The sequence below is a fragment of the Euprymna scolopes genome, chromosome 14 (assembly GCF_053919585.1).
Source record: "Euprymna scolopes isolate OS-2025 chromosome 14, ASM5391958v1, whole genome shotgun sequence".
NCBI lineage: Eukaryota > Metazoa > Mollusca > Cephalopoda > Sepiida > Sepiolidae > Euprymna > Euprymna scolopes.
This window is the reverse complement of record NC_136495.1, coordinates 33800346-33820732: the sequence shown is the minus strand read 5'-3', so window position 1 is coordinate 33820732 and position 20387 is coordinate 33800346. Positions and strand designations below refer to the sequence as shown.

Genomic DNA, 20387 nt, shown 5'->3' with positions numbered 1-20387 from the left:
CAGCAGTCGGTCCTTGTTGATGGAACCCCACGCCATGTGCGCGATCTTCTCCTAGCCAGTGAAGTACATCCCACAACTACAGAGAGCGATGAATCATCAGATGATGAGCTGCTGATGAGGTCACCGAGCAAGAGAGTGGTAGTTGTAGTTCGTCTGATCAGGCAGGATCAGAACCAGAACTAGTACGACACCCAGAACCAGAACCTGAATCCAAGATTGTAAATAACACCCTTCGCAGAAGCCAGCAAACTAAGAGGCCACTCCCGGAGTGCACTCTATGTGATCATCAGATCAGGGGGGAGTGTAGTACTTACCAACAAAACAAACGCCCACGTGTTTGTGCCTTGTGTAGGCATGCGCGACAACAAAACTTGGGTTTTTATAAGTGGAAGTCTCAAAGTTGTCAGGAATCTCCGGACGCATGCGCAAGAGGAGGGATTGAGAGAGTGGTATAAAAGGCAAGTTGAGTGAGAAGGTTGTTGTTGTTGTCATTGGACGTTACAGTGACGCGTGCGTTAGCAGTTGATTAAGAAGTTGTTTTTTTGTGTCAAGTCGCACACCTCGGTGAAGGTGACGGTCATATAAGTCGTGCACCTCGGTGAAGGTGAAGGTCATATTAGACATAAAATAATGACAAAATTAACACATTAAAAAATTGGAAAATTTTCATGTACGCGGACCTCTCAGGTTTTAAGGAGGGTTTTAGCTCCATTCTAGTATCTACCTTTTTCTCACTTTCCTTTCTAATGGAAGGCTTTTTATGTTATTCTTAGTTATTTTTTGCTGATTTTCTTTCATTTAGACATAAAATATTGAAAAATTAACTTTTCTTGTTTTATATTATTATTATATTTAGAATATGAACATGTACAAGACGTGATCATGCCATTTGTTGTGCCAGTCAAAAGTCATTGTCTGATTCTCCCACCAAACCAAAATTACAACTCCAGTTTAAAAAAAGAAAAGAAACATTTTTATTTAGGGGTTAAATGGCACTTGCTTTCTTAAGTCAAACAGCAGACTTGTAAAATGAGATTTTTGACAAACATGTACAAATTAATATAATCCTTTAGCTACGAGCCCAAAGTGCTCGACTTGCCAGAGAGGCACACCAGCCCAACTGATTGCAAGCACTTAGGAAAACCAACTGCTTCATCCAACTCCAACTTATTGCCTCACTCCTGGAAGGCTGGCTCTGTCTCTCCTTCCCATCTCCTTGAACTTTTTCACCCCTGATTGATGCTGGTCTTTGTTAGTGGTCAACATTCGACCTCCCAGAAGCTTATTACTCGAGATATTCACTAAAGATTACAGCTAGATAGTCTCCATACAAAGGAGCTTATCTGCAGATAATTTGGACATTACTTTTGTCAAACATGTTGTTTTCAGCATGATTCCCCATTTAACGAAGCCAAGCATCCATCACCTGCACCATTTACTATTTGTACAGGCCGCTAAAATATGCAACTCAGTGCATGTTTACAAAAGATTATCAATATTTCTTGGGGGTTGAGAGTAAAAGTAAACAAACAAACACAAAAAATTTGATTGCAGATTTTTTTTTTTGATGTGATGATTCCATTATTATTGTAATGAATGGTTTGCGCTCACATAAGCACCTTTTGGAGGTTTCGGAATGGATGTTGTGTCAAAGCCAGCTTTCTTCATTTGCACCGCAATATCAAAGAGATAATCATAACATTCACACCTAAAAAAAAAAAGAAACAAAAAGAGAAAACGTTTGTGAATTTTTGAGATGAGGATTGGTTATTTGTATTATTATTCAGCTGACAACTGTTCTCATCTTGAGTGTGATTTTCACAACATTTCGGTCGATATAACCTCCGACCTTCTTCAGGTGTATCGTATCGAACTCGGGAATGTTTCTGTCGAACCCAGGGAATTTGGACGGAATTGAAGAAGGTCGGAGATTATATCGACCGAAACGTAGTCCGATGAATAATAATACAAAAAAGAGAAAAGATTTCCGTTAGAAATTATCTGAGAAACATACAAAAAAAAATCATTCAAACTAATCGCAGCAGATTTATTGCCAGAGAACGGGTGAATTTTTGTAAACACATTTTTATGGAAATCATTCCTGACAAGCATAAAATGATGTAAGAATTGAGCAAGAACAGAAGATGATTAACACAAAGACAAGAGGTGTCTATTGGCCTTAGCAGTGAAAAGACCAAAGCTATAGGTAGGAAGAAAACACTCAACATGAAAACAGGCTTACAAGCCTGCAGTCTGTTTTCCTCCTACCTACCATCTTGTCTTTTAAAGAATAAAGTCAATAAGTATCTCCTGTCTTACGTGATAATCATCTGTTGTTATTTTAGCTCCTTATATCAAGTCGGTTCTTCATGCATTGTCTCAATTAACTTCAATAAAATAATTTTTTTTTTATTGTTTATTTTTACAGCCTCTGTTCAGTCTAAAAAGACAAAGGATACCCCCTGTAAGGATATCTGCATGTGTAATTGTAAAGCAAAGGTTGCGCAATCCTCAACCACACCTCTACTAAGTAAGCACCATTAGATTTCACTGACCAGCAGAAGTCCAGGCCAACTAGAAACAATGCCAATATAAGCAGAGAGCACATATGTATACCCAAATGGTCTTAGTTTTAGTACTGTCCAGGCTGAATATCACTTAACTTTGGTGATTTAATGGGAACCGGTATGTTAATGTGATTATGCTGTATTCTTAGTATATCTGTGATATGCATAGCAAAAGCTGAAATCTATATGACTTTTCAGAACATGGCGGGTCACAACCATCATGTGCGTTTGTGTTTCATGAAATAATGTTGAGTCTAATGATGTCTTCCTGCAAGAACTACAAAAAAACTAATATAGTCATCTCCTTTGACTGAGATAGACATAAGAATGAGGATTGTTTGTGAATCTGATATTCTCATGAAACTAACTCCTTCATAGAAGCCGGTTCAATCCACCTAGGGTGAGTGCTATTTTGGAATGTTTTGTGTTTGTCTGGAAAGGACAACACAAAAAAAAAAAAAAAAAAACTCCTATACCTCCCCCCCCCCCAATTTTCTTATCAGTTTATCCAAACCGGATGCCTGACATTCACCCTCTATGTTATATATTCCAACCAAGATATCATTTTAAGATTCTAACCGTTTCTTTAAGTGCAATTGTTTGAATCTCTCTTGCACTTTGTTCACCAGGTATATTTGTCAGACAGTTTTTGCAATTCTTTTTCACGAGTTAAGTTGCTCCTATAATTAGTGGAATGATAGAGATCTTCCTAAGATTCCAATTTCTTTTCATGTCATACATAATATTTTAATATTTCGTTATCTTTTCCCCTCTCAGCTCTGTTTAACTCAGCATCATCAGGGACACTAACTTCCAAGATTGCTTTTTTGTCCTCATTCTTGTCCCATATCATTATGTCAAGTTTAATAGCTTGGTTTTCAAGCTAGGTAGCTGTAGCAATTCCATAGTGATATATAATAACGCATTCAAAATGATTCGTAAAATTTCGATCTTGGTACACAAAAAGCAAATAAATTTACAGATAAGTTAATCGTTAAATTAATTGATTAATTGATTGATTAATTGATTAATTGATTAATTGATTGATTAATTGATTGATTGATTAATTGATTGATTGATTAATTGATTGATTAATTGATTGATTAATTGATTAATTGATTGATTAATTGATTGATTAATTGATTGATTAATTGATTGATTAATTGATTGATTGATTGATTGATTGATTAATTGATTGATTAATTGATTGATTAATTGATTGATTAATTGATTGATTAATTGATTGATTAATTGATTGATTAATTGATTGATTGATTAATTGATTAATTGATTAATTGATTGATTAATTGATTAATTGATTGATTGATTAATTGATTGATTAATTGATTGATTGATTGATTGATTAATTGATTGATTGATTGATTGATTAATTGATTGATTGATTGATTGATTGATTGATTAATTGATTGATTAATTGATTAATTGATTGATTAATTGATTAATTGATTGATTAATTGATTAATTGATTGATTAATTGATTGATTAATTGATTGATTGATTAATTGATTGATTAATTGATTAATTGATTGATTAATTGATTAATTGATTGATTGATTAATTGATTAATTGATTGATTGATTAATTGATTAATTGATTGATTGATTGATTAATTGATTAATTGATTGATTAATTGATTAATTGATTGATTGATTAATTGATTAATTGATTGATTGATTAATTGATTAATTGATTGATTAATTGATTGATTGATTAATTGATTGATTGATTAATTGATTGATTGATTGATTGATTTATTAATTGATTAATTGATTGATTGATTAATTGATTAATTGATTGATTGATTGATTGATTAATTGATTGATTGATTGATTGATTGATTAATTGATTGATTGATTAATTGATTGATTGATTGATTAATTTGTTGATTGATTAATTGATTGATTGATTAATTAATTGATTAATTGATTGATTGATTAATTGATTAATTGATTGATTAATTGATTAATTGATTGATTAATTGATTGATTGATTAATTGATTAATTGATTGATTAATTGATTAATTGATTGATTGATTAATTGATTGATTGATTAATTGATTAATTGATTGATTAATTCATAAATTGATTGATTGATTAATTGATTGATTAATTGATTGATTGATTGATTAATTGATTGATTAATTGATTAATTGATTGATTGATTAATTGATTAATTGATTGATTAATTCATAAATTGATTGATTGATTAATTGATTGATTGATTAATTGATTAATTGATTGATTAATTGATTGATTAATTGATTAATTGATTGATTGATTAATTGATTGATTTATTGATTAATTGATTAATTGAGCAACAAAGTTCCTTTTTTTTTTTTTTAAGAAAGAAAAAAAAAGTCATGTGCAGGCGGGTGTTACAGGAAGTCAATCATTGACAAAACAAAAACCATTATAAAAGGTTTGAAATCTTAGCAATCTTAATGGCAAAATGAATAGTTTCAGTTTTCAGAGAGAAAAGAAAGGCAAGATATGAAGAGAGAAATAAAGTAAACAGCAAAGCAGTAATCAGCTTTTTCTTTAAAAAAAAAAAAAAATTTTTTTAAATAAAAAAATACAAATCTTGGATTTCAAGGCAGAAGTTGAGAACATACATTACTGGTATATGTACTTGTTTAAATGGTAAATTTATTGGTCCCCCAACAAAAAAGGAGGGTGGTCCTGTAAATTCACCTTTGTCCATTTGTCCGTTCATCCGTTTGTCTGTCCGCACTTTTTTCAATAACTGCACCTTGGAATTTTTTTAAATTTTGCACAAACATTAAACATGCTATGAGTAAAAAAGTAATAGAACGAATTTTCCGGGAAAGTTGAACTCAAATTTAAATATATTAAGGCATTTGGGGACTTTTTGGCTTACACACACACAAATGATGGATTTAATCATTTCTTTTTTTTGAATGGTGCAAAACTAAAATTTACATATGTTAAGGCCTAAAACTGCAGTGTTTGTTCATTTTCACCATGATTTGATATTCCTTGGGGACTTTTGGGGCTAACTGGGGGAGGGGGGGAGAAGCACTGAACTTAGTAATTTTTTTTATGCCTCATTCACTGTGCACTCATGGGGGACCATGCATGCTTCACTCGTTTTAGCAAACATCAGCAAAGCTTTGGTAAAATGGACAAATCACATGCACCATCGGACAAAATGGGGCTAACCTAATGACAAGACTCATGTTCTGCAACCAAAACCGAGGAGAGAGTATTATAAAGTGGTTTTTGTTAAGGGGTCATTTCAGGTCCAGGCCTAGTGCAGACTAGGCTCATACTCCATAGAAAAGAAGGTGAAAAAACAAAAGGTGGGAAAAAAAAAAAAAAAAAAAAAAAAAGGAAAGATACAGTGGAAAAAATAACTTATTTGCAGCAAGAGTTATAAAATCTTTCATTATTTCTCTTTTTCGCAAATTTATTTTTTTAATTTTAATTCAGGCAAAATAAGTCACCTTGCCACTTGGACACGGAGATTTTGCAGAAACTTACTATGACTTACTATGGTAAAGTATAGACATAAATAAAAGAAGCCGCATCCTAACATTTAATAATGATTTCATTGATTAGTCGTGGAAAGAGTTTCTGTGTGGAGAAGAAGATTAAAGAATAGAAAGGCCTGTTAAAAGAGAAAGAGTTCATGTATGTGCGTGTCCAAGTTAGTAGTAGACATGTGCGTCCATGTTTATGGATGGGCACGAAAGATTAAAGACAGCGCTGTAGAAGATAAAAGTTCATTTATGTACTGTATTGTCATGCTGGATTATTTGTATTCCATCATAATCGAACTCCGAGCCCGAAGGCTGGGGTGAGTTGTGTGGCGGCCCAAGAGAAGTTGAGATAGATTCATGCCACGTGGAGTTGTTGTCAGTCCAAGATCTGGGAAGAAAGAGAGAGATTGCTGCCATGGTTTTACCTTTACGCGCTTTTTCATGTGTTCGGCTCATCAGAAAGATGGCATCTGATTGGGAAGGCCCGAAAGGAAGTTCACTGCTACAACCAATCAGCAATGCTGTTATATAGCAAGCATATCTAAAATCTTAAGCCGCCAGCACATTAAGTTGACTGGGTTCAGAGAGCAACTTCAAAAATGGACTGATTGATACAACCATATGAATAACTTTTAAATTCTTTTAAACCGATATTTATTTTCTACATACTTTTTGTATCTTATATTCCATTTCACCTCATAGATGTACAGGCAGATAGACACACAGATGTTGAGCTTTACTACATCATCCTATAGATCTATAAGCAGACAGACCCAGAATTGCTCAAATGAACACGAGGGGGCAGTAGTGTAATCTTTATTGACACAAATGTATGAACACTAATTAGGGTTCCTCAATTTAAATTATCCCCATGGGGTTCCACGTTCATTGGTGGGAGGGAGTGATGTAACCCACACCACCCCTTACCATGGTGGGTTATCATGGCAAGTTCGGTAGCTCTATGTCAAATGGTGTGAGCATACATAGGGTTCCCAGTTATAAGATAGAGCACTGAGGTTCCACCTCCGTTGGTGAGGGTGAGCGGTATAACCCATTAAAACTTCCTCCAACCCATGGTGGGTTATCCTGCTATAATTGGTATATATATTTGTTTATTATCTATAATACTAGCATTTCCTGGTGTTTGGAGGTGTATATGAAGCCAAAAAAAAAAAAAAAGTTGTAGTAGGAAGGCAGGCTCGAACCCGTACCGTGAAGGAGGAAAAGAACGGGAAAAAAAGTGACGTCTTTGCTGTTACGACCACCGTCAGACCGGGAGTGACATAGGTTTAAATTAAAGCTAGACAATCGAAAAGAGGGGATGACTTTCGAAAATATCGGCGAAAAAAGCGACCCCTCCCTGTAGAAAAGTGCCCAGTTGAGGGGGAAGAAATTAATATTTTTAACCAATTTTTCGGTATTTTTCGTCTGAAGGGTTGAGCTTTAAAACGATACTGATGTTGTGAAAATCCATCGCCTGTCAAAAGTTTTAGGCAAACATGCAAACATACATACATACATATATCGATAGCTTAAATTTTCGACCCAAACTGATTAAAAAAAAAGCTTGACCTTTCTCTGAATACTCTATGTAAAATTTCAAATGTTTAGACGAGAAATTGTCTGAGTAATTTTGTAGAGACCGCAGAAATTACATTTTTTTTTAACTTTGACCTCTATTATGACCCCATAACATTTGTTTTGGGCTCAAATTAAGTTAGATCCATGTCCAAGGAACCTATATCTAAAATTTCAATTGTTTATACCCAAAATTGGTGGAGGAGTTTGGTAGAGTTCTCAAAGGTCAAATCGTTGAACTTTGACCCCTTAACAGCCAAATTTCTGCCCGAAAACAGATTACAAAGATTTTTCCAAATCCCAGTACCCTGTATATCAAATTTCGAGTCTGTAAACTTAAAATTGACAGAGTTATTGCATAGGGAAATGTACACAGACACACACACACAGACAGACACGTTCACCTTTTTAGATATATAGATAAATATAATAATTTTCCCTAATTTTCAGTGACGATACTTATATTTGCCTAACATGTAAGGATATTGAAGAATTTTTATTTAGAATGTGTATGTTTATCTGTATAAGCACAAAAAAAAATGAATAAAAATAATGGACACTAGAAAAGTCAACAACTCAACAAAAAGAAATAAATACTCACATAGTTTTGGCTTCTTGCCACGTCTTACCCCATACATATACTCCATGTCGACGAACAAGGACTGCACAGGTCTCCGGATAATCTTGCATTGCTTGGGCCATAGCTTCCTATAATGTTTAGAAAAGGATAAATATTATATATCTAATGAGGATCAGTGATGCAGCTTGCCTTATAAAAGTTCTTCTGATAAACAAGAACAGTGAGCTGTTATTTTAATATGCAAGGGAGGGAGGACAGATCCTTCAGTAATCTAGACACAAACTGTTACAAGCGTATCCGACTTTGCTGAAATCCAACAGTATTTATAACATGGTGTACAAGGCAGACACCTTTCTTGTCCTCTTTCAGGTCTGATATCACTTTCCCTCAACTAAATCATGGCAGCTCCCTTCACTCATCTTATTATTCAACAATTGACCACAACCTTCCACCAACAACTGCTTGACTATGTGTTTGAGGTATTTAGTGTTACGTATTAGGGACATTATCTAAATAGCAAATAAGTGAGCTAGTATGGATTTTAACAAAGGTCACACTAAGTACATGCCATGATGACCCAAATCTGCAAAACAGAATGATTCCCAAGTATGAATCAAAGATAGATGACCAAGTCAAGGCAAGTGGCAGCAGGTCTCAGGGCATTGACACAACAAGACATAAAATCTTTGATGCTCATTTGCATTGGTGATCTTTTAAACCAACACATTTCAAGTCAAAGCATCATTACGTATTTCCGTGCCATGTGGAAATGATGAATTTTCGTAATTTTTGGATATATTACTATTTTCAACATGACAATTAAGTATACAATATTGTTTTTGCTTAAAACGACATATTTAAAAAAATCAATTTGTTAATTATCTTAAGCACCACTTGCCTTTGTCTTCTAAAACAGCTCCATTTGATTGGATAGTACAATTCTCATTAACCAAACACAAAGCAATTAGTTTTTAATGCATTAAAGCCTGACTTTCATGCTTTTTGAATTCACCTTCATTCCTACAGGATGCATTTACAGAACCATCTTTATGACATTAAAATAAAATTTATTTCGCAAATACCACTTAACTTAATCAGATATTATCAGATAAGTTGGCCTCGAAATTTAGCTGCTAACACACCTTGTTTGCAAAATATTTCTAAAATATCATAAAGTTGTGAATTGTGTATCTTCTCCACTTTCATTTCAGTTAATATTTAACCTCATTTCAGCAAGCAAGAACAAAATTTTATCATAGGCGGACATCCCCACTCTCGCTAGATATTAAAATGGAGTTGCAAAATCAGTCATAGTGTTGCAATATTTTTGATATGAGAAGGTATGATTAAAAAAAAAAAATTGGAATATTCTATTTATAAAAACTGGCAATGGAAACTAACCAATCAAATAGAACCACATTCTGCTAGCAACCAATCAGAAACCAGAATCACTTCATAAAAGTACTGGATCTTTTAGAATTTTTCGTGTCCACATGAGAAAGATTTCTGCTCTTCGTCAGCAAACTTTTACAGTTCAAAACTTGTACAGATTAGCTACCCATATAAAACTTCTTCATCTCATGACTTATATAGATTAGCTACTGCGCGAGCCTTTCCTAGTCTCACACAAAAACATGTTCACATCTCAAGCTATATTACTTGTCATATACATACGCACACACAAACATACGCGCCCACGTCCGTTCGCGTACATACACTCACATTCACGTGTATACACACACACACTAACGTACACACATGTACTCACACACGCGCACACAGATGGACGACGTCACTTCCTTTCAAAGGAAATCCACACATGCGCAAAAGACCAGCAGAAACACCTATAAAAGGAAGAGACAAGCTGTTTCCAACCCTTTTCAAACCTGCCTTCCGAGGTGGTTGGACGGCGCACCAACCACCGGCGTTTCGGCAGGCGCGCGCGCACGCGTACCTCGCACCACTTGCTACTATGTGGGACAAAAGGCTAACAAACAGTATGTACACCATACACTCTTTCTCTCTCTATCTACTACTGGTCCCTGAGAACACCTTCGCGTAGCTGACTGCTAACTAACGTCAACCCTCTATTCTTTTCTTTGTCTACACGATGGACTGTCATTTCTCGTTCTATTACATTACTCACTTCTCTTCCCACGCGCGAACAAACGATAGTGACCCGAACTTGAGATGAACACACATTTCCTTTTCTTTCTACAACACCAGTCCTGCAACGAACGATGGTCACACCCGCGCTGACATGAACACATGTTATATCTAAAACATTCATTCTTTCAACAGTAAATAAACGACGTTTATCTTATCCATCAATTGAGTTTTTGTTTCCTTCAATTCCATTCGTTTCATTATTTTCTTGTAGCGAGTTAGGGTATTATTATATCCTGGTCCTCTACACTACCCACTGGAAACTCTTCTAAAATTAAGCATGACTTTCAATTAAAAAAAATATATATATTTAGTAATTCTAGAAAGAAAAAAGTGAAATCTTGATCAGTAAACATTAACATCTATACTAATATGAGAAACTTCTTAATCAGCTATCTTCAGGCTATTTAATTTGATAAGGAATGGTGCAAATGCAAAATGGAATACTTATTTCCTTTCATGCATATTTGTTGTTGTTGTTCAACACTGGTTGGATATACATCTTGATACAAGGAACGTGCCAGAAAAATGCTCTTATCGAAGCCAGGAGTCAAGTAATAAGTTAAAAACCCTCATATTTTAATCAAGAATCTTCGAGATTGGATCTCCTACATGCAATGAGTGAGCAAACATCATGGTACACAAAATTGCTAACTTTAATACATGAGAAAACAACTACAAATTTATGTTTAAAGCAAGAGACATGAAACACAAAAGATTACTTTTTAGAAAAAAAGTCCTTAACATCTCACTTTGAATTTTATTTCCACACAAAAATTGAAAATATTACCTTGAGATCAGCTTCAAATGGGGTGTTTTCTACAATAGGGACAACAAGGAGGTCATCGTAACGATAGTTGGTACCTGAAGTCAAGAATATTCAGAATATATTAACAAAAACAATAAAGAAATTAAACAATTTTACTTTTTTAATTAAAAGTTTTGTGCATGAAACAATAATTAGTCATACCTATTTTCCATTAACCATAAAAAAATACTTTACTAGATCAAAAAAAAAAAAAAAAAAAAACAGACACAATCAAATGGCATCTCCATATTAGAAGGGAGATAATCTTCTACAATGTTCTGGCTTTAAGATGCATAATGGCGTTGTTTCTAGTTTGGGAAAAATATATAATAATTAGCCCTACATATCTGGCATTACCTATAAAATATTTTGCTTCAATTTTTTTTTAAGGATTTTGAAAGTTAAATTTAATTAAAACAACATTGTTTGGTCGTTAAACTTGAACCGAATTCTTATAAAATTAAAACTTACTTGCAAAAAAACGCTACATTGTTTTCCCATACTTTTATTGTTATCAAAATCGATGAAATCGCCTATTTTTCAATCAAATCGATTGATTACCTATTCTAGTCAGTGACTCATCATGGTGTACCAGGTGGAAGCTTCACTCCAGATTTATAAGTTTGATTTTACAGTCACTAATCTAGACTTTGTTGAGGTCGTTGTAGTATTAGGCAAGGATTCTGATTTCTTCACCATTCGGTCTGGTATTCATCAGGATTGCATTATTTCATCAGTTCTTTTTCAACTACGTCATTAATTGGATTTTAAAACAGAGACTAACCATGTGTTCCAGGTGTATAAGTTGGACAAGACTTTACAGTCACTGAGCGAGACTTTGCTGATGACATTGCAATATTAGGCGAGACATACGGATTTTATGGTATGTGTGGTGCAGCTTCGCAAGTTGGCATGAAAACTAATGCCTCAAAAAAAAAAAAAAAAAAAAAAAAAAATTCTCTCGACTGACATTTTTCTACCACACTGACTCACTATATCCGTTAACGGGGAAATAGTCAAAGAGGTTGAAAACTTTAAATATCTCAATGCCCCACCTTCACAACAACAAGGCAGAAGAAAGATGACATCTCAATTAGAATAAACAGGGTTTGCTCTGCTTTCTGTTGGCTTCATAATTGCTTTTGGTTATAAAAAAAGAAGTTAACAACTAAATGCCACATCTACCAGACCCTTGTTTACACAATCCTCTAAACGAGTGCAAAACCTCGAGATTCGTATCTCCAATCACATCTCAAACAAGACATGGTGTAAAATTCTTAGACTGGAAGAAGTACTCCATATCAGGAGACTCAGATGGTTTGGGCATGCCCTTCATCATTCTCCAACTGATTCACAAGACAATAGCACCAACGCCACTATCAGATCACGCAAGAAGAATGGTCATCAACTGAGGATGTGGCTTGCAATGGTCAGAGCTGAGTTGAAAGTTATGACTGACCAGCATCTTCGGTATGCAACAATGGAATCATAAATGGCTGAAGCAGTGGACAGACCTTGATGGAGTGCTTTCACTCATGATGTGACTAATTCACTCGGAACTGACTCAACCCACCCTGGGTGAATGCAGTCATAAGTACATGGTTTAAGTTTTGTCAAAAGTGGATGTACATATTTGATGTTTTAAGAGGGTTTTATCCCTATGGTCACTTAGATATTCAGCACAGAGCGATTAGCATAGAGATAAGAGAACATTTTATCTTCCTCAAAGAATTTATAATAAATTTTATCAAAAATCAATAAAGTTTTAAAGAAGCTTCAACCTCAATAGCATGTTATGCTAGATGGCCACTTATTGATTTAAAATCACTTTCATTGTCTTCCCCCAAAATATTTTATACATGATATAAATTTCATAAAAATAGGATATATTTGAAGTTTTAAGAGCTTATACCCTCATGGCCTCCTTAAGGTGCACCTTGAAATTTAGGAATATTTTCATTGTCCTTACAGTAAATTTTACATAAAAATACACTTTTAGATTTTATGTAGATTCTCTAACCTTTCTTTCTATAAGCAAAAGACAAACATCACACAGTTTATATATATAAATCTATTAAAATTAATGAACTATTTTTGGTTTTAACAATTGCTCGAACTTACGCAATTTGCATTTCTTGATGCCTTTTATCATTTCAATGTTACTAATTTGGAATTCTTTCCCTTCAAAAAACAATGTTGCCATTAATGCATTTTTGGAGTGCGTATGAATCACAGCACCTGCATCTGGAAAAAAAGAAAAATACTATTAACATATCTAGTCTACTAGGAGGATTCATCACAAGCTGCCACGATGTGAAAAGAAAAAGAACTACTAATAAAAATATACATCTAATAATAATTTTTTAAAAGTAATAATAATCTACTAGCAGGACCTGTGGAAATTCCACAGGAGACTCATTCATATGTAATATATTGATGTTGGCATTCTTTAGATGGTCAGTGTAAATGGACATGCCATGATATTATTGTAGCTCTTTTGTTAAAACTGAAAAAGTATTTATCTAAATTAGCAGGGATGCCCAGCGTAGCCTGGTCGTAAAGTACGCTTAAATATGATATTTTAATTCCTGCAGATTTTGTATATATTATTATCAAGTAAATGTTCTATCGATTTTTATATATTACTAACCTGAGTGTAGAGCAAAAAAACTAAGTTGTAGTAGGCAGGCAGGCTTGAACTCCTGACGGGAAGGCGGAAAATAAAGTGGAGGTGTGTGTAAGGGTGTCAATTGAGCAAAAAAAAAAAATAAAAAAAAAAATAAAAAAATAATAAAAAATAAGAGTAGTAAGTAGGCTCGAACCCATAATGCAACAGAGGAAGAAGAGGTGGAAAAAAAAACAAAAAAAATGCTCTTATCGATAAACCTACTGTGGTTGTGACGTCATGGGCAGTCGAAATAAGGCCTTTTATGCGATGTCATTTACGCGAGCTTTGAATGACCTCCCTGTAGAAAACTTCCCAGTTGAGGTTGAGAAAATTAATGTTTTTTGCCAATTTTCAATATTTGTTGTCCGAAGGGTCAAGCTTCAAAAGGACATCGATCTTGTGAAAATCCGTCGCCTTTGTCGAAAGTTTTAGACAGACATACAAACATACATTCATACACACATTTAAACAGACAGGTAAGATTTATATTATAGACTAGCGTGGGTGCCCAGCGTTGCCCGAGTGTTTGGAGGGGTAAAAGAAAAAAGTTTTGGTAGGTAGGTAGGCTTGAACCTGAAGACTTGGCGCGAAGGTGAAAAAGATAGTGTGAAAAAACCTGACTTCTTACCACTTAGCCACAATGGGACAGGAACTGAAAAGAGTTCTAATTCAACGATTAAAAAGTTAAGTGAATTTAATGAGGTCAAACATCACGTCATAAGGGAAACTTAAGATGTTGGGGAAAACGAGCTCTCCTAAAATGGGGAGTGTCCAAATGATTAGCAATTGTCTGATATAAGGGGTTCCCCCCCCCCCCACTCCGCATTGATCAAAGCTCATTGCTTTCTGGATGTCCCCGGCACATGTGCAGATTTAGTTTCGCTTATATATGAAAAAGCCAAACAAACACGCAGAGATTTTAAAAAATCATGTGTAAAAGTCGTTCAAATTAAAGATACATACAACCTAGTTTCATGAATCAGAGATATCACACGCTAGGGAATATATAAAAAGTTCTAAGAAACAGTGTTCCCCCCCCTCAAAAAAAAAAAAGCCTTTATCGGGCATACACAAAATGTGCACAAAAAAAAATAAAGGTAAAAGATTCAATTTGAAATTTATTTATCTTCAAAGTGCACTTTTATAAATTTTTATTATGTAATGTACATTTTGTTGCACTTTTTAAAATAATCATTGAAAATTTTATATCTATATCATTAATTGCTAGATGAAAGATGTTTTTAAATTGCAACAAAATGTACATTACATAAAATAAATCCAAGGTAATTTTTTGATTCAATTTAAATTAAATTTTTATACCTTACTTTGTAAAATTTATAAAGGTAACTTTGAAGATAAATACATTTCAAATTGAATCTTGTACTTTAATTTTAAAGCCTATAGTAAAAACATTTTCTTTAACAATTTTCATTCCTTGGATGAAATGCTTTTCTAACTTGTATCTTATCTTTTTAAGATTATATTTTAAAACTCTTTTTCTCTTTAGTTCAGTTTGTATTTCTCCTCACACCACAACTCATTTTTGCAACCCCCTCTTTGTATTATTACAGGTCTGAATATTCTGTTTCAGTTTGTATTTCTCCTCACACCACAACTCATTTATTGCAACTCCCTCTTTGTAATACCGGTCTGAATAATGAGAAAATCTGAATTTTTTTTAACAAAAACTTTAGAATAAATTTTAAATTAAATTTTTTAAAACTTCTTTCGGAATAGAAAATCTTTAAAATTTAATAAGGAACATATTTCATATAGGCTTCATTAACAAATATTCAGTACATAAGAAAAATAGAGATGAAAATTTCAAAAGGAGTGTATTACTGGTTACGGTCAATAGTAGTTCTCACCAGCGAAAGTCTTTTTTATTGTTATTCTATTATTATTATTTTTTAAAACATTGTGTCCTGCTCTTTCACGCGAGGACTAATTATTTATATATATATATATATATATATATATATATATATGTGTGTGTGTGTGTGTGTGTGCATGTATGTATATTATGTGTTAGTGTATCGCTGCATACGTAAAACAGAGGTTTCTGGCATACTGCAAGTAACTAAAGGGTCATGATTGCTTTATCTGCACGCATTGAAGAACACAAGAGGAAATGTACTATTTAAAATGACAGAGCGATCAGCACCTATGCAACAGGGTCATCCCACAGGTACCCTACATGCGGAAGATCAGCATTCAGATCGGACTGACAAGTGATGAATGAACACCATAATCAGTGCATATGTAACTGCAGCTTTTAATTAATAAGACTGATGCACAAGAACTACATATCTAGACTGTTAGAGTGTACCAATATGAAATAATCATGTCAACACACCAGTTCCCATCTGATAACCAAAGTTAAGCAACGTTGAACCTGATAGATACTAAAGTGAGTGACCATTTGAAGATACCAGGTGCTGTATGTGCTGTTTATATCAGCATTTTTTGCAGTCGTCCTTAACCTCTCCCTGCCACTGGAATCAAACAGTGCGACTTAAGAGAGGTGTGGTTGGAGATTGCACAATCCTTGCTTCACAGTTACAAGCACAGCAACCCTTACAAGAGATATCCATTGTCTATCAAGATTGATCGCGGGGGACCATAAAGCATGCAAATAGAAACATCAATGGTCTGTTACCAAAGCTTATTTTTTGTAGGGTTATGATCTGGAATATGAGAGGTCTTTATGAAAGATGACCTGAAACTCTGCAACATACAATAATAATTCACAGTAACCCCTTTTGTCTTAATGGTAATGTGCTTTGTTTGGAGTGAATTTGAGTAAAAAAACAAAAAACTTGAGGTATTTTACATATTTCGCAAGAGAAAATCTGAAAAAAAAAAAAAAAAAAAAAAAAAAAAAGGACTGACCTCTCATTGTATAAGCATTCATGAACAGGGGAGTGCACTGACTTTTTTTCAATTTTTTTGCCGGTGGAGGTTCACTAGTTACCTCCCCTTTTGCATCGATTACAAACATATCCTCAGGCTGCAAATGTATATAAAATCAGGTAATTAACAGAACAAACAAAAAGATGGAGAAAAAAATAAATAAAATAAATAAATATGGAAAAATTGGAAAAATTTAATGTTACCAAAGACAAGATACCTACCTGGATAACAAACTTATCCAGGTAGGTATTTTGCCTTTGGTAACATTAAATTTTTCCAATTTTTCCATATTTGTTTTTTTTTTTGTTTTTTTTTTTTGTGTGTGTGTTTTAGCTTATTTTAAAGCGGTTTTAGTTCAAAACAAATACTGTTCACTCTTCAGTAATAAAAAAAATTTTTTTTAAAAACATGGCTGCTAATAAGCCATGCATGAGGAAGTTTGAAAAGTGCTCAAAAATCAAAAATTAACAAAATATAGGTAGAAATACTTCCATAAAATTTCAATCATACAAAAATGTAATGTTCAACACATATTTTCCTCAATTTTCAATTTTTGTGCAATTATCAAGGTACGGCAGCCATGTTAATTTTTGTTCAAATTGAACAGAGTGGACATTAGATTTGTTTGGAAGTAAAACAAGTTAAAAAATAAGTTAAAACACAAATTATTATTTTCAAGGAAAACTTTAAAAAACCTGATTACTTTGAAATTGTATTCATATTTTCCACAACAATATGCATATATTACTAAAAGATAAATATTTTTAAAAAATAGTCAACTCCCTTCAAGCAGTTATGAAAATCAGATGTTTTATTTTAGTCACAGGCCTTAATAGTCCTCTCTATAATAAAGCAAGGTATATCTATAATTATCCATCCTGTCACGCAAAAGATGACAAGAAAATAGTACCAGATAAAATCAATCAAATGTTAGAAGGGAGAAAGCAAATAGCAAGTGAGACAACCCCCTACTATTTGAAAGGAACTCCAAAAGAAATCTTTCACCATTTCCATAAAGAAAAGATTTTTTCATGATGCAGAAGAATGGGAAACTCAAAGTCTGCAACAGTGTCAAATAATTTTTTTTATTTCTCTAAAACAAAAAAAATAAAGAAGTCAATCAATATTTTATAAATTATTTTTTAAAATACTGAACTCAAATTTTAAACAGTGAAACAATAACATTTTATTATTTCATGCAAAAAATAAATATAAATTTTTTATCTGACACTGTTTACTGCAGACTGAGTCACCTGCTCTTCTGCTTTGTGTTCATATATATTGATTCAGGTTTTTCTTCTTTTTAAAACTTTCTAATTTCAGATATTTTCTTTCTTCTTATTTTTTTAACTTTACAGATTGAGACATCATTTTATATGTATATGAATATTAGTTGCAAACACAAGCAAAACATTTTTTTTTGTTATTTTTGATTGAGGATATACAGTCGTAACCTATAATCTTCTATGTTTCTCCATCTCTCCTAAACATTAGGTCAGTCTAATAATAGTAAAGTAGAAATGACAATCTCATTTACATATACACTCAGTATCCTATCGTGGTCTTTTTTGTTGTCCTTTTCTGCAAGTTTCCCTTTTTTCTATCTGTTTTTGCCATTTTTTTTTGTTGAGACTCTTTTTCATTGAACACATTTACAAACACCTGTTTTAGCATCACTTATTTAATTGTTAGTTTCAACTAGTTATGCAGAAAACAAGATTTCAATAATTATTAACACTTTCTTTTATGAGCATGTTGTGATATTTCTTTTTAATTTTCTTATCATTTTAAAATGACTGACCTTCTAAAATGTTAAAACATGATTCAAGTTCCTCAAATTTTAAAACATGTGTCCCCAGTTTCTCAAATTTTAAATCGTCTGACTTAGGTTTTTAAAATTTTAAGATTTTAGCTTCTTACATTTTAAAAGGCCAAACTCCAAGTCGGAAAGCGTCTACTAGTAAGTATAAATACCAGAACCATGAAGAAATGTTTGCTGCAAGCCATGAACCAATAGCTATTACGTTACGCATGCATATTCGTAATGCCATCATTTGACCGTCACTTAGCAAATTCAATTTTTTTTTCATTTTCACACTTTTGCCCCAATTTTCCCAGCTAAAACCCAAATATAAAGTTTTGCATGGGTTTGTATACCCTATGTATGAAGTTTCATGTCTATAGAATAAAAACTGATAGAGAAGTTTGATAGGCAAAATTTTTTAAACAAATATATATACGCATACATAATAAACCTTGTGTGTCGCTTTATTGCTCATGAACCATTGAGCAAATACCTTGTATGTTTGTTTGTTTGTTTAACCAGCATATCAACCTTCTTTGGGTCATTTAATGCTGTATACAGAACAAATACTTTGGGTTTTAGAATTTTAAAAAGAATGACCTTAGCTTCTTACATTTTAAAAAGTCAAACTCTGACTCGGAAAGCGACCCATGAACCATTGATGACCCATGAACTATTGAACAAATATACTTGATAGATAAGAGAAAGAAAAATAAATTGTTGGACAAGCTCAATTCTTTAAGCGACTCTAATAGAATCTGTATTATTTGGACTCACCATGGATGTTATGCTCACATTTCAATCAATGTTGTAATGTAATCGTATGTAGACATTCACAAAGAAACAAAGACAAGGAGAGAATTTGACTCACTTCAAAATTAAATTAAATAAAGACAGTTGGGATTCCCTTAGGATAAGGTAGACTTTTCTACGGTCGCATCAGATGATGTCAAAATGAAGAAACAGAGAATGTGGAAGAAACTTCAACCCAACCGGATAACTTTCCGATATATAGTTTAAGATGGGGACAAAAGGATCATTACCAATTTTCTGTCTCCACATACACTCAAAAAAGGTAACTGTCACAAAGCTCCTGGCTGGTTCCATTAATTTTTTTTTTCCCACCCCCAATATTTTCCCCAAAGATTGTCTGCTCCTTTACCACTTATTGATCGGCATCTTATGCCATATTAAATGCATGACGCCATATTCCGAACAAAACCTAGCGGACGGTTAGCTACGTCTGGTCCAAATTCTGCACAAGTTCCATTTTTTGTGTACAAGTTGAATTCATCTGAAATGAATTTTACCGTTAGTGTAAGAAATTTAATTTTTAGTTATTTATTTAGATACATGTATGAGGGGGCATTCCAAAAGTAATGCCTCCTATTTTTTATGGATGAGAGAAGATTGCAAATTGTATTGTTATAACTGAACTTATGCATTCATGATCTGAAAGTTTCATCTCTCTCTTGCAGATATTGACTGTGTGAGGCTAACAAAGCGACTCGCCATGAATGTATGTCCCAAGCAGAAATGCATCACTGAATTCCTAGCAAGAGTGCATTGAGAATAGTGGTGACTATGTAGAAAAATAAATTCTGGAGCACATAAAGGCCGCTTGTTCTAATGGTACCACTCCTGTCTTTGCAGCTCTTCAAATTTGAGTTTTTAAAAGAAATAAGACTTTACTTTTCGAATTGACCTTGTATATATATATATATATATATGTTGTTGTTTTTTCAAATGATAAATACGGTTAAATAGTGGCTCATTTTTATT

At 33.3% G+C, this 20387-nt stretch overlaps 1 protein-coding gene across 2 annotated transcripts in view; it reads right to left on the bottom strand.

The window, feature by feature from the left end:
- Nucleotides 1-1543: 1543 nt before the first annotated feature.
- The window catches only part of LOC145292939 (methylthioribulose-1-phosphate dehydratase-like), a 33694-nt gene continuing 14850 nt past the window's right edge, over nucleotides 1544-20387 (bottom strand). The window contains exons 4-9 of one of the 2 annotated variants that reach the window (XM_080139110.1): nucleotides 16781-16898; nucleotides 13342-13464; nucleotides 11203-11276; nucleotides 8268-8374; nucleotides 6344-6476; nucleotides 1544-1708 (exon numbers count right to left, since the gene is read on the bottom strand). In XM_080139110.1, coding sequence (XP_079995236.1) covers nucleotides 1703-1708; nucleotides 6344-6476; nucleotides 8268-8374; nucleotides 11203-11276; nucleotides 13342-13464; nucleotides 16781-16898 — 561 coding nt within the window. In that variant the 3' untranslated portion in view covers nucleotides 1544-1702. The remainder of the gene's footprint in view (nucleotides 1709-6343; nucleotides 6477-8267; nucleotides 8375-11202; nucleotides 11277-13341; nucleotides 13465-16780; nucleotides 16899-20387) is intronic. The other variant, XM_080139111.1, reaches the window with a different exon arrangement.